Source organism: Dendrobates tinctorius, unplaced genomic scaffold (genome assembly GCF_039654945.1).
Source record: "Dendrobates tinctorius isolate UK_male_01 unplaced genomic scaffold, ASM3965494v1 ptg000021l, whole genome shotgun sequence".
NCBI classification, from domain to species: Eukaryota; Metazoa; Chordata; class Amphibia; order Anura; family Dendrobatidae; genus Dendrobates; species Dendrobates tinctorius.
Genome location: NW_027361689.1, coordinates 7,387,241 through 7,401,876, shown reverse-complemented (window position 1 = coordinate 7,401,876; position 14,636 = coordinate 7,387,241). Strand labels below are relative to the sequence as shown.

The window sequence follows — 14,636 nt, the reverse complement described above, 5'->3', positions numbered from 1 at the left end:
TAAACCTTTTCTGGCCTTGCACGCTGTGCTAAGTTGACCGTCTGGTCAAGCTGTCCTGCAACTCTTTTAGTTTTTGTTCCACGTTTTAGGACAACTGCGGGCCTGCTAGATAACCGCTGCTGTGATGTCAATGCCTGCTGCGGATCCTTCTCCTTATCTGAACTATTGCCAGCGCCACCCTCCTCCCCCAATGGATGCCAATCCGGGTCCAGAAATGGGTCATCCATCACCTCCTCTTCAAAGTCATCTGCACCTTCCTCTTTACCTTCCTCTGTGTCACCATGTAAGGTGGTATGGTATGCGGGAAGGGGCACCTGGGTTTCATCAGGGTCAGATTCTGGCTCAATAGACTGCGAGGGCAATGTAGTGCTGTGGGTCAATGTACCAGCAGAATCATCTAGCAGTGGCTGTGCATCAGTGCAGTCCATGTAAGATTCATCTTAGACTGGGAAATTCAGGATTTGACTGGATAACCCAGGCATGGTATGTGAAAAGAGCTCCATAGAGTAATCTGCAGTGTGGGCTGCCGCATCCTTAACTTTTAGTGTGGGTGAAGGACACAAGGAAAGGTTTTTTTTTTATGACCAGAACCCTGCACTGACGACTCCGTGCTTGCAGGTTTCGACCGTTCAGAAGAGGAGGCAATAGAGCTGGTGGCTGTTTCGGCAATGTACGCCAAATCCTGTTCCTGATGCTCCGGCTTTAAAAGTGGTTTTTCTACTCCAAGAAAAGGCAACTTTACAGGCATTCTTGGGCCAGAGGATGATGCAGGCTCAACATCTCCTGCCTTAGCTGCTATTGTGCTTTTGCCAGAACCAGCCGATGCACCACCACCATCAGTAACAGCCGCGCCCCCCTGCCCACGTCTGCAGCCTGTTCCACCATACTTCCTCATGTTTGGGAAAATGTAACCAAAATACCAGCAGAGAGATGGTACTGTATGAGGAGCGTCCAGCTGTGTAAGGTGTATTAAACAAATTAAATCAACGTATATATTATGTTAGTCACAGATGCTCTCACAGTATGTATTGGACCGTAATCCAACAAGCAGATATACGGAACTGTTTGAAAAACGGACACGACTCTAAGGTGTAGGTGTGGAAAAACGGACAAAGTCCTCGTTTTTTTTTTCCAGAGTCACACACAGGTAGCTTCTATTTGTCCGTGCTAGAAGGCGTTACACGGTAGTGTGTGAGGAGCGTACACCGCTGTACAGTGTGTGTATATAAAATTGTCAAGCTCCGTGTATTTGTATACAGACTGACACACGCTGTCTCTGTGCATTTTTGACCGTATTCAAACAGCAGATATACAAAACTGTTTGAAAAACGGACACGACTCTAAGGTGTAGGTGTGGAAAAGCGGACAAACTCCTCGTTTTTTTTTTCCAGAGTCACACACAGGTAGCTTCTATTTGTCCGTGCTAGAAGGCGTTACACGGTAGTGTGTGAGGAGCGTACATCGCTGTACGTTGTGTATGTAAAATTGTCAAGCTCCGTGTATTTGTATACAGACTGACACACGCTGTCTCTGTCCAGTTTTTACCGTAATCAAACTGCAGATATACGAAACTGTTTGAAAAATGGGAACGACTCTAAGGTGTAGGTCTGGAAAAACGGACAAACTCCTCATTTATTTTTTCCAGAGTCACACACAGGTAGCTTCTATTTGTCTTTGTTAGAAGGCGGTACACGGTAGTGTGTGAGGAGCGTACACCGCTATACGGTGTGTGTATGTAAAATTGTCAAGCTCCATGTTTTTGTATACGGACTGACACATGCTGTCTCTGTCTAATTTTGACCGTAATCAAACAGCAGATATACGAAACTGTTTGAAAAACGGACACGACTCTAAGGTGTAGGTGTAGAAAAACTCCTCTTTTTTTTTTCCAGAGTCATACCCAGATAGCTTCTATTTGTCCGTGATACCAGCCGGAATACACGGTAGTGTGTGAGGAGCGTACACCGCTAGACGATGTGTGAAAAAAAGAACACTCAGTAACTCAGGACAAAATAATAAAATTTGGAGTGCTTTGAAAAAAGCAGTTTGAACAGCAGTGTGCACACAGCAATGCAGCTAGCAGGTAGCCTTAAAAGGCAGCCTAGTCGACACCAGCGCTGCTGCACACAACAAAAATCCTCCCCTTTCACTGCACACTAACTGTGCAGTGAAAAATGCTATCAGCAGAAGCAGTTTTTTTTTCTTCTTCCCTGCCTAACGCTCTCCCTGTTCAGAATCAGCAGCAGCACCTCTCCTTATTGTAAGATTGGCAGAAGTAAGATGGCAGTCGGCATTCACAGCCTTTTATGTGTGACGCCACACAAAGCCAGCCAATCACTTCAATGCCCTTCTCTAAGATGGTGCTGGCCGCTGCCTATGTCATCGCATTGCCCACAGTGTGCGTCCTCCATCATTGACCTCACGCTATGGTCGGGTTTCATTTCATGAAACCCGACTTTGGCGAAAGACGGCGATTTTTTAAATTGACCGACCTGTTTCGTTCAACTCTACTACCAATTAACCATGGCATAAAGTGGCCAAAATGAGTTATAAAGTGCCTGTATATACCAGTCCCAAGACCTACGAGGGATACCATACCCACTTCCCATATAGAAAAATGACCACATGTTCCAAATATCAAAGTGCAAAAGACATAAGCATATGACCTTGTGAATAGCGCTGGTCTCCGACGCGCGTTTCGCGTTAACTTCGTCTTGGGGGGGTAGTCAACTACTTGTCTTATCTACTTCATTTTTTCTGTGCTGTGTTCTGCATAAATATGTGACTCTCAAGATTTTGTATTAGTCAATGCCTGATGAAGAGACCTGAGTAGTCTCAAAAGCTTGCAGTGTGTTACCATCTTTTCAGTTAGCCATTAAAAGGTATCAACCACTGAGGACTCTCAATTTTGAATATTTTTCTACATGGTGTTAGTCATTTTATTTGTGTCTTATGTTCTATCTGTTAAAAAGCCACAGTGTGTATGAGCACCAACACATTGCACTTATACCAACATGTGTCCCAGCTCATTTCTTTGGTTTTGCTTTAGTTTTTCATATGTAGTACAAACAGGATTATGGCTCCCAATTTTTAGGCTGGACATTGTCAGGATCCTGACAGCTCCGGCGTACAGCCCTCACTGAGCAGGGACTCACCATTGCTGTAGGGGTCCCGGGGACAGTAACAGCTGGAAAGTACAGACGCACAGGATCTGAACGCTGAAGTATTATCAAGCAGGCAGGGGACCTACGGTCATGTGACCACAAGGGGGTGGGGCTTAGCATCCTGCTTACTGAGATGGAAGAACACTCAGAGTCGGGCAAACCAGAGATCATACACAATACGGGCGAACGAGGTACAGGAGGGACAAGCAGATGGGAGGTCAGATGAAGCCAAAGGTCATACACAAGAGGGCGGTGCGGTACAAAAGGGACGAGCAGAGAGCAGTCGAGTCACAAGCAGAGGGTCATACATGAGAGGACAGTGCGGTACAAGAGGGTCAGGCAGAACTCGTAACAGGGACAGAACCAGATCACAACCAAACAAGCAACAAGTTATTAGGCACAAGGCACACGTATACAAGAGGTCACTTAACTCAGCCAAGGACAGGAGTATAACTGACACCGGACCCAAGTCCAGTGAGCATTAAATAGCCGCCCTCTGCCAGAGAGAGACAGAAACAATGAACCCCCTGTCTGACCAGAACGGGCCAAAGTGAAACCCAGTCCTGGATCATGACAGTACCCCCCTCTCAATGGGGGGGCCACCGGACCACCAGGTTTCTCCGGATACTTGGCGTGAAAGGCCCGGACCACCTGATCCGCATGAACCGATCGAGCGTTCCTCCGGACCGTAGCCTTTCCAATGTACCAGATATTGAAGGGCACGACGGACCAACTTGGAGTCGACAATTCGTTCCACCTCGTACTCGGACTACCCGTCTACCAAAACCGTTGGCGGGGAAGCTGATGGTCCCTCCCCACCGGACCTCACAGGTTTCAAAAGGGCCCTATGGAAAACATTTGGGATCCGCAGAGATGGCGGGAGACTCAACCGAAAAGCCACCGGGTTAACTGCTTCGGTAATTTCATAGGGACCTATAAACTTGGGTCCAAGCTTCGCGGAGGGGACCTTGAGCCTTATATTCTTGGTGGAAAACGATACCTTATCCCCAACCTGAAACACTGGTCCCGCGGATCGTTTTTTGTCTGCAAAAAATTTAAATTTATCCTGAGCCTTAGTAATGTTACTCTGGACCTCCCGCCATACCTCCTCCAACCGCTGGATCATCTCATCCGCCCCGGGACACACAGAATTCAAACGGGAAAATTCTCCAAAACGTGGATGAAACCCATAGTTGCAGAAAAAGGGAGATGTACCCGTAGACTGGTTAATGCGGTTGTTAAATGCAAACTCAGCCAACGGTAACACAGAACACCAATCATCCTGTCGGGCTGAGGTCAAGCAACGCAGAATTTGCTCCAGAGACTGATTGGTCCTCTCGGTCTGCCCATTAGACTCTGGATGATAAGCGGATGAAAAGGACAGACCAATACCCAAGCTCTTACAAAAAGCCCTCCAAAATCTGGAAACAAATTGCACTCCTCTATCAGACACCACATTCAAGGGTACCCCATGCAACCGCACCACATGCTCAACAAACAATCTGGACAAAGTTTCCACATTAGGTAGAGCAGCCAAAGGTACAAAATGTGACTGCTTACTAAACCTGTCCACCACAACCCAAACGACGGTATTACCCTTGGAGGGGGGAAGGTTGGTGATGAAATCCATGGACAAATGGGTCCATGGTCTCTCAGGAATTGGCAGTGGTACCAATTCCCCGGCCGGCCGGTTATGGGGGGTTTTCGCACGGGCACAAACATCACATGCAGACACATATTCCCCAACATCAGAGGCTTAAGAAGACCACCAGAATACTCTAGCAATGGCCTTCCGGGTAGCCAAGATCCCTGGATGTCCACCCAGATCTGAGTCATGGAACTCTCGGAGGACCTTGAGACGAAACTGAGCTGGCACGAAAAGTTTATCCACCGGCTTAGCCGGAGGTGCAGGGGACTGGGTTTCCCGAATCTCCTGTTCCAACATGTTAGAAACACCTGCCACCACCACCCAGGGCTGAAGAATGGAGGATGGAGGTTCCAGGGGGGACACCGGATCTAGACTGCGTGACAAGGCATCCGCTCTGACATTTTTGGATCCTGGCCGAAAAGTGATCGAGAAGTTGAATCGAGAAAAAAAAGTGACCATATAGCCTGCCTGGGAGTCAACCTTTTAGCTGACTCAATGTAAGCTAGGTTTTTGTGGTCCGTAATTACCGTTATAGGATGGACATCCCCCTCCAAAAAATGCCTCCATTCTTCAAAGGCCAACTTTACGGCCAGAAGTTCTCGATTCCCAACATCATAGTTTCTCTTCTCAGGAGAGAATTTCTTCGAGAAAAAAGGCGCAAGGTCTCAAATTGGTCAAAGTGGCGGGTCCCTGGGATAATACCGCCCCCACCCCCACCTCTGAGGCATCTACCTCGACAATAAATGGTTCAGACGGGTCCGGTTGAATAAGAACCGGGGCAGACATGAAACATTTTTTCAAAAACTGAAACGCAGCTACCGCTGCGGCTGATCAATTCTTGATATCATCCCCTTTTTCAGTCATGTCTGTGAGGGGTTTAACCACCTGTGAGAACCCCCTTATAAATTTACGATAATAATTGGCGAACCCTAGGAAACACTGCAGAGCCTTCAAATCACAAGGTTGAACCCACTCGACAATGGCCTGCACCTTATTAGGATCCATGCGATACCCTTCTGCAGACACAATGAACCCCAGAAACGACAGTTCTTGAACACAAAATAGACATTTTTCAAGTTTAGCAAAGAGACAGTTCTCCCGGAGCCTTTGGAGAACTGCCCGAACATGACCAATGTGAACCTGTTTATCAGGAGAGTAGATCAGTATGTCATCCAAATATACCACCATGAAACGTCCAATAAAATCAGAGAGCATGTAGTTTATGAAATTTTGGAAGACTGCTGGCGCATTGGTCAGACCGAAAGGTATGACCACATTTTCAAACAACCCTTCAGTAGTGAGAAAAGCAGTTTTCCACTCATCTCCGTCCCGGACTCTGATAAGGTTATACGCTCCCTGTAGACCTAGTATCGAAAACCCCTTAGCTCTGGACAATTGGTTGTATAAATCAGGAATAAGTGGAAGGGGATACATATTCCTCACAGTTATCTTATTTAACTCACGAAAATCGAGGCATAGGCGTAAACCACCGTCTTTTTTCTTTACAAAAAAGAACCCCGCCGCCACGGGAGAAACAGAAGGGCGAATGTGTCCCTTACGGAGACTCTCGGAAATATATTCCTTCATTGCAGCCCGTTCTGGACCTGAAAGGTTATACAAGCGGGCTTTGGGCAATTTAGCATCTGGAACCAGGTCAATGGCACAATCAAATGGGCGGTGTGGCGGTAAAACCTCGGCCTCTTTTTCGGAGAAAACGTCCGTATAGTCTTTCAGGCACTCCGGAATACCTTCCAGACCCACGGACAACACAGACACAGTAACAAGACATTTCTCAGAACAATAGGGACCCCATTTAACAATGTCCCGAGATTCCTTATTAATCGCTGGATTATGCACTTTTAACCAGGGGAACCCCAACACCAGTCCCGCAGGCAGGTTGTCCATAACAAAACATGAAATATGTTCCTGGTGCAAGGAACTTACTTTAAGGAGAAACTCTTCTGTACGAAACATAACGTCATTTTTAACCAGTGGTGTTTTGTCAATGGCAACAATGTGAATAGGAGTCTCCAACCTAACTGTCCCTAACTTACACCTGGACACCAAGTCAGAGTCAATAAAGTTTAATGACGATCCGCAATCCACGAAGGCAGAAGTGAATGTGGAGACACTCCCACAACAAAGTTCCACTTGCAACAACATTTTTGAAAATGCAGAAAATGGTACCTGAGAGCCTGGGTGATCTCCACGACAATCACCCGGGCTCAGTCGCTTGTTGGTCAGAGGACAGGAGGGGCAATCCTTTTTCCAATGTCCAGAATCACCACAGAAAAAACAGCATTTTCCCACAAGTCGTTGTCTTCTTTCTTTCTCTTTGAGGTCAATGGTCTCCAATGTAGGACTGGCTCCCCTTCCTTGAGAGAATAACGGTGTCTCAATCTGCATCAATCCCCTCGCCCGTAGCCTGCGATCTATTCGGACGGCCTGTGTCATAGCCTCCTCCAGGGAATCAGGTGGAGGGTGGAGAGCCAAGGCATCTTTCAGATGTTCAGACAGGCCTCTAAGGAACAAACTCCGGAGGGTGGCATCATTCCAGCAGACCTCAGCAGCCCAGCGTCTGAACTCTGAACAAAACCACTCGGCTGAGTGCTTCCCCTGGCACACACTCATCACCATGTCCTCAGCCATATGTATCTGATCAGGCTCATCATAAATATGCCCCAGGGCCTCAAAAAATGCATCCACAGTCATACGCTCAGGGGCCGTGGTCGGAAGGGAGAAAGCCCAAGCCTGTGGAGCCCCCCTTAACAGAGACATAATGACCCCCACTCTCTAGTTTTCACTCCCAGACGAGTGTGGTCTCAAAGAAAAAAAAGCTTACATCCCTCCTTGAAAACTCTGAATTCCTTTTTATCTCCAGAAAAGGTACTTTATCTGGTAACTTAACCGGAGACTCCGGGGAAATTAATGTAACATCCCGAGCCCCCGATGAAACAGGGACAGAACCAGATCACAACCAAACAAGCAACAAGTTATCAGGCACAAGGCACACGTATACAAGAGGACACTTAACTCAGCCGAGGGCAGGAGTATAACTGACACCGGACCCAGGTCCAGTGAACATTAAATAGCCGCCCTCTGCCAGAGAGAGGCAGAAACAATTAACCCCCTGTCTGACCAGGACGGGCCAAAGCGAAACCCCGTCCTGGATCATGACAGACATTTTGTCTATATAGCTTGATATGGGCAGGTGTCAAGACAGTCGGGTCTGCATCCTGCTCTGCCCCAGTCTATCCTGAGGGCTGCTGACACATAGAGAGGTGAACTACAAGAGTTAGGGTCCATCCTAATTGGGTATACCTTGTCGCAGTGGAATGACTTTTACACTTTTATGATCAAAATTGTGTCAACTAAGTACGCTATTTTATTTTCATATACTATTACTTTTTATTTACTTAATTACTATAGGGTGTTAAGTCATTTTGTTTTTATTTTAAGTTCTGTCTGTAAATGGCCACAGTCCGAATGTGTAGATACACACGTTGTCAAAATTGTTGGCACCCCTCGTTTAAAGGGAATCTGTCACATATTTTTTCGACTATCAGCTGCTGGCACAGCCATCAGGGGCTTATCTACAGCATTCTGTAATGCTGTAGATAAGCCCTCGATGTAACCTGAAAGAGTAGAAAAACTAGTTAGATTATACTCACCCAGGGGCGGTCCGGATCCGGTTTTGGTCCGATGGGTGTCACGGTCTGGTCCGGCGCCTCCCATCTTCTAGCGATGACAGAAGATGGGATGACAGATTCCCTTTAATGACAGAAAAACCCACAATGGTGACAGAAATAACTTGAATCTGACAAAAGTAATAATAAATCCAAAATCTATGAAAGTGAACAAATGAAAGTCAGACATTGCTTTTCAACCATGCTTTTACAGAGGTTTTTTTAAAAAATAAAACTCATGAAATAGGTCTGGACAGAAATGATGGTACCCTTAACCTAATATTTTTTGTACAACCTTTTGAGGCAATCACTGTGGAGTCTCTATGGAGTCACCAATTCTACCCTCCTAATGTAATTTTTAGTTTACACCTTTTCCCTAGCCATTTTTTGATAATTCCATTTCCCCATTATAGTACCATATGTCTGCTCTTCATCACACGTGCACACTTAATTTACATATTACTTTGTTTAACCATACTTCCCTATCCTCACAACTATGTATTACACGTTCCATGTCCGGCTTCTTTCCCTGCGCAAGTTCAATGCATCATCGTCTTTTGTTGCCAGGATTCAGCTGACGCCTGCAAACTTTGCTCATTGTAACACCGACACCGATGACACCGGAAGTTAATCCATAACGTGCAGCCTCTCTCCCGGACTGCACTATGGTGCCGACACACTGCATTCCTGCACCTTCAGATTCCATTCCTATAAGGTTATTCTGCCTTCATCTTATCTAACTCAATCCCCTATATACAGTGTGAACCCCCACATAGTCCCCTACATACAGCAGGGCATATTGTGGCCCATGGTGTACTATTTTCAGTCTTTCGGCTGCCTCAGTCAGCCGAACTGGAATAACCAAAGGACTGAATGTGACTCACAGGAAGAACTTTGCCAGGTGGGCTCTATACTATTGATTAGGGTTAATAATCAATTTTGGGAATACCCCTGTCAGAATCCATTTTTGGATTTGTGACAGCACTGGCTCTGCTTTAATTTAAACATTGTTTTTTGCTTTCGTGCCAGTGAAGGTTAATCTCAGTTTTCCTTGCTGCAAGCTGCGGAGTTGCTAGGTCAGCTGATGTGGGTTGTGACCACTCTCACCATCCTTTATATAGTCTCTTGATGCATCTGCTGACTGTTGGTAATAGAGTTTCCTATGTATGCCAGACTTAGAGTTGCAGCTCTCTGGTGTCAGTGCTGAATCTGCTACTTCTGTGAAGTTTGGGGTCCTGTTTCTGTATCTTCTGCGGTGTGGAACTTGGCAGCGGAGCCTGGAGCTAAGTTTCTTTATTATTTACCTTGTCTGTCTCGTGCTTGTCACTATCCCCTGTGTTTGAAACATCTGCAGTGGTGAAGCTAGCATCCTTGCTGGCCAGCGCACTAGCCAGGGTTTAGTGAGGTGAAAGCTAGGGACCAGGTTTGTGACAATGGTGGGAGGAAGGTCCCACATAGGGTGTTAGGGGAACTCAGGAATAGGCTCTGGTTGAGTTAGGAGGAGCCCCATCTCTCGATCCTTACTATTAGGGCCTTTCTCTCCCATTTCTCATCCCGTTGTTGGTGTTTTTTTTTGCTGTCTGCTGGACAGACCCTTGTGGTCGTGAGAACTCCTTAATCTTTAGATAGATAGTTATAGATAGATGTGAGATGGATAGATAGAGAGAAAGATAGATATGAGATAGATATGTAGATATGAGATAGATATGAGATAGATATATAGATACTAACTATGAACCTGTTCATTGCCCGGATGGCGAGCATTTTTATTGGTATATGGCCTCCCATCCTGGTACGTATGTGCTGCCCCCCTCCTGTCCTGGTATGCATGGCACCCCATTCCTCATCCTGGTATGCCAGGTCCCCTCACCCTCTAATCCTGGCATGCATGGTACCCCCTCATCCGTATCCTGTTATGCATGGTATTCCCTCATCCCTATCCTAGTATGTATGGTCCCCTCACCCCCCAATCCTGGTGTGCATGGTTTCTCACTCCCCAATCCTGGTATGCATTGTCCCCTCACCCCCCAATCCTGGTATGCATTGTCCCCTCACCCCCCAATCCTGGTATGCATGGTCGCCTCACCCTCCAATCCTGGTATGCATGATCCTCTCACCCCCCAATCCTGGTGTGCATGGTTTCTCACTCCCCAATCCTGGTATGCATTTTCCCCTCACCCCCCAATCCTGGTATGCATGGTCGCCTCACCCTCCAATCCTGGTATGCATGGTCCTCTCACTCCCCAATCCTTGTGTGCATGGTCCCCTCACCCCCCAATCCTGGTATGCATTGTCCCCTCACCCCCCAATCCTGGTATGCATGGTCGCCTCACACCCTATCCTGGTATGCATGGTCCCCTCACCCCCTTATTCTGGTATGCATGGTCCCCTCACCCCCCATTTTGTGGTATACATGGTCCCATCACCCCCCTTTCGTGGTATGCATGGTCCCCTCATGCCCCCTTTCATGGTATGCATGGTCTCCTCACCCCACCCTTTCGTGGCATGCATTGTCCCCTCACCCCCCCTTTCATGGTATGCATGGTCTCCTCACCCCCCCTTTCGTGGTATGCATGGTCCCCTCACCCCCATTTCGTGGTATGCATGGTCCCCTCACCCCCTTTCCTGGTATGCATGGTCCCCTCACCCCCCTTTCCTGGTAGGCATGGTCCCCTCACTCTGCCTTTCCTGGTATGCATGGTCCCCTCACCCCCCCTTTCCTGGTATACATCATCCCCCTGACCCCTATTAAACTGAACACATACAAAAAAAATATACTCACCTTTCTTCCCTGTGTTCAGCGCTGTCTCCTTCTGCCAGAGGCCGGGGGAGGAGTCTGGCGCCAGAGTACGCGCATGCACATACCGTACTGTCTGGTGCCATATTGCTGAAGACACACTGCAAATGTATCTTCAGTAAAATAACGCCGGATAGCGCTATGCGTATGCACGATTCCCACGCACACTACTACCCCGATCTCCAACCAAAGAGAAGCTCCACGGCAACGCTCCTCCCGGTCAGGTAAGTATGTAAGTATGGCGCCGGAGATAGCAGTATGCAGTGTGTACGCGTACTGCTATCTCCGGCGCCATTCAGACTCCTCTTACCGCTGGATCCCCCATTCTGCCTGGAGCCAGACTGCGCCGGCGCGCAGTCTATAAAGGCTTCAGACAGAGTGACTCTCCCACGGTTATATTATTTGTAACACCTGCACAAGGAACTGTCAGAGCATCTACCGACATATTGGAACTTACAGACCCTAAGAAGAGTTTTGCAGTAGCTGTTAAACAGGGACCTACAGACACTATTCGTTTTTCTCATGAGTGGCAGAAGACTACAATTCCCAGGGACTCTTGTTTCAGTGAGATGATAGAAGAAGAGAGAAGGAGGGACTTGGGGGAGGAGGCTGTGAAGAAAGTGAAAGTAAATGTGCAGAGGAGGGAGAACGTGGCTGCTGCTTCCTATGAGAGACAGAGCGGTGTGGATCTTGATTACCCTAAGTTGCAGAATGTGGGGGACCCCACGGAGATACCCGTGTTCCTGGAGAGAGCAAAGATCCAGAGAGTCCTGCCGGCACTCCCATCGCATAAAGGTCTAAATCCTGCAGCCCCCAGCTGGAGTCCAAAGAATCCTTTGGCCGTTAGAGACACAATGAGTGCCCTTCTGAGACTTGTGGTTCTATCAGCGTTATTTACAGTGAGTACACGGCAACCTAGACTATTGACAGCAACATTCATCTAAGTGCACCCACGGTTGCTACTTTGCGTGCCAACATCTGCGGCAACTGGGCCCCAACATTTGGACTGAGTCAATACAAAAGAGGGGGAACCTGCCACTTTATATTTGCAGGGTTGGAGTTGAACTGGATTGTGATGCGTATATGACTTTTATAGAGCACCGTTAATTGCATTGTATGTTTATTCCTTTAAACCCACCTCAATTCTGCAGCATAGCAATAAATCTGTTAAACTGTTTTACTCCTGTTTCCTGAGTGTATACCGAGCTGTGGCAGGGGCTTTCCGAATCAGCCCCTGGCAGAAGATAACTGTCCTTCTGCAGCCCCAGAGACAGAGCTCCAATCAAGATTCAGGTGGAGGCACAGTGCCCTAGAGAGGTGAGACCCCCCCATAACACCCAGGGTACCGTGGTAGCCCTAAAGTGATGTTACAGTGGAGGCACTGCTGAGATCAGAACTAACACAGGAGTATTTACTATGGAGACTTTAACAGAGCGAGAAGCGTATTTGTGGTGCAGAGAGATGGATGTTACAGCTAAACCAAAATTTGCAGTGAGTGGTGAGCTCCGTGGTGCGTCTGATGAGGATATACTGAAAATAGTCAACCGACTCATTGAACTTGCCCACCCTAAAGTGGTCGACCGCAGGAAGGAAAAAGGGGGACAGTTACCCACAGTCCTGATCTCAACCAGGCAGATCTTGAGTAAAGAATATTTCCCATCCATGATAGCCGTGTCCCCAGATTATGGTCGACAATGGAGGATCACTTGGCCTACTGAGTCCGAAGTGGAGACCCGGCAACAGAAATCCACCACTCAGCTTAGAAAGACTAGTGAAGGTCAGCCCTCTAATCCATTTAGAGCCAGTCAGGAAGAGACAGCGGCCCCTGCAGATGTGCTTATGACAGCTATGGAAAAATTAGTTAGTCAGTTTGCAAAGATGCAGCCAGAAGGGAACTACCATCATCTAAGAACTTTCTCGGGTGCCCTCCCCACCCCTGGAGAAGAAGGATATGAGACTTGGAGGGATATCACTTTGCTGTGCTTAGAAGAGTGTCAGTGCACGGATGCTGTAAAGAAGCAGAGAATAGTAGAAAGTTTGAGGGGTGCTGCTATGGAAGTGGTGCAGGCTGCTTGGCGGAGCAAGCCACAAGCAACTTATCAAGATTATATGAGTGCTTTAGAAGATGCTTTTGGATCCCCTGAAGATGCTACTGATCTTCTCTATAAACTACGCACCACCTACCAACTGCCAGATGAGAAGATGTCTGACTATCTCTACCAACTAGACAAGCTGGTTCATAGAATAGTATCTAAAGGTGGAGTCAGCCCTAAAGAAGTTGATCAGTGCCATCTGGAACAAGTACTCAGAGGAGCTCTCACGCATGATCCAATTGCCCAGCGGATGAGGTCTTGTGACAGAGAGAAGATTCCTGGTTCTTTTCATGAGCTGCTTAAGGAAGTTCACAAGGAGGGGGTTATTTTGGCAGCAAGAGAGAAGACATCCCCTCGGGTGACTACTGTTGCCCTGAAGCCAGCAGCCGACTGCCGAGAGATGGAACTGCTGACAGTCATCGAGAAACAGGGGGAGCAGATTCCACAATTGTTAAGTGCCCAGGCCAAGACATTACAGCAGCTACAAAATGCTGCGGAGGTAGCCGAGAAGAAAACCCTGGTTTCAGGAAGTGAGAATGATGACCTCTGTAGAGTGAGGAGTAGGAAACCAGAAGGGTGATTTGTTTGTGGGAGTCCAGACCATACGGCTCGTCAGTGTCCGAAGAAGTGGAGCTCAAAGAACTCTTCACATCTTCCCCATCACACTCAGGGGCAGTCGGGAAACGGGAAAGGGGGGCCAGTAGAACCCCATATGGTGCCCCCATCAGCAGCTAAGTCCTACTCTACTGCCCCATCCAATAGTGCCTCATCGGAAACACTGCCTGAAGGTTTAGTGGGACCAGCCCCACATGTCCCTGCATATATCAATGGTCAACCTTTTACAGTATTGGTGGAAAGCGGATCTCAAGTGTCCATCATCTTCGAAAGATGGTATAAGAGATATTTGTCAAACGTGCCTCTGAAACCGTTGTCTGGACTCGTGGTGTGGGGACTGAGTGAGCACAGCTACCCCTACAGAGGGTACGTGTCCGTGACCTTACGATTCCCAAAGACTGTTGTTGGAGTGGATAAAGAGATACCCATCATAGCGTTAATCTGCCCGGAGGCAGAGGCAGATGAGAGACCAACACCTGTCATAGTGGGGACAAATGCTAACATCTTCCATACGTTAGCTCAGTGGTGTCAGGAAATTGGGGGAGAAAATTATTCGCAGACCCTATCCATCCACCCAGTCTGTTTGGAAGCCTATGTGAAAACAGAGGAGGAGAAGAGGGAACTACAGCCTGA

The 14,636-nt window shown here is 47.6% G+C and overlaps 1 protein-coding gene across 1 annotated transcript; it reads left to right on the top strand.

Moving 5' to 3' along the window:
* Nucleotides 1–12,711: 12,711 nt before the first annotated feature.
* On the top strand, nt 12,712–13,968 carry LOC141083748 (paraneoplastic antigen Ma1 homolog). The gene has a single exon (XM_073568116.1). The coding sequence runs from the start codon at nt 12,712–12,714 to the stop codon at nt 13,966–13,968; it is 1,257 nt and encodes a 418-aa protein (XP_073424217.1).
* The last annotated feature ends 668 nt before the right edge of the window (nt 13,969–14,636 follow it).

Coding starts and splice junctions, on each gene's coding strand:
- LOC141083748 (XM_073568116.1), top strand. CDS start 12,712: ATGGAGACTTTAACAGAGCGAGAAGCGTATTTGTGGTGCAGAGAGATG.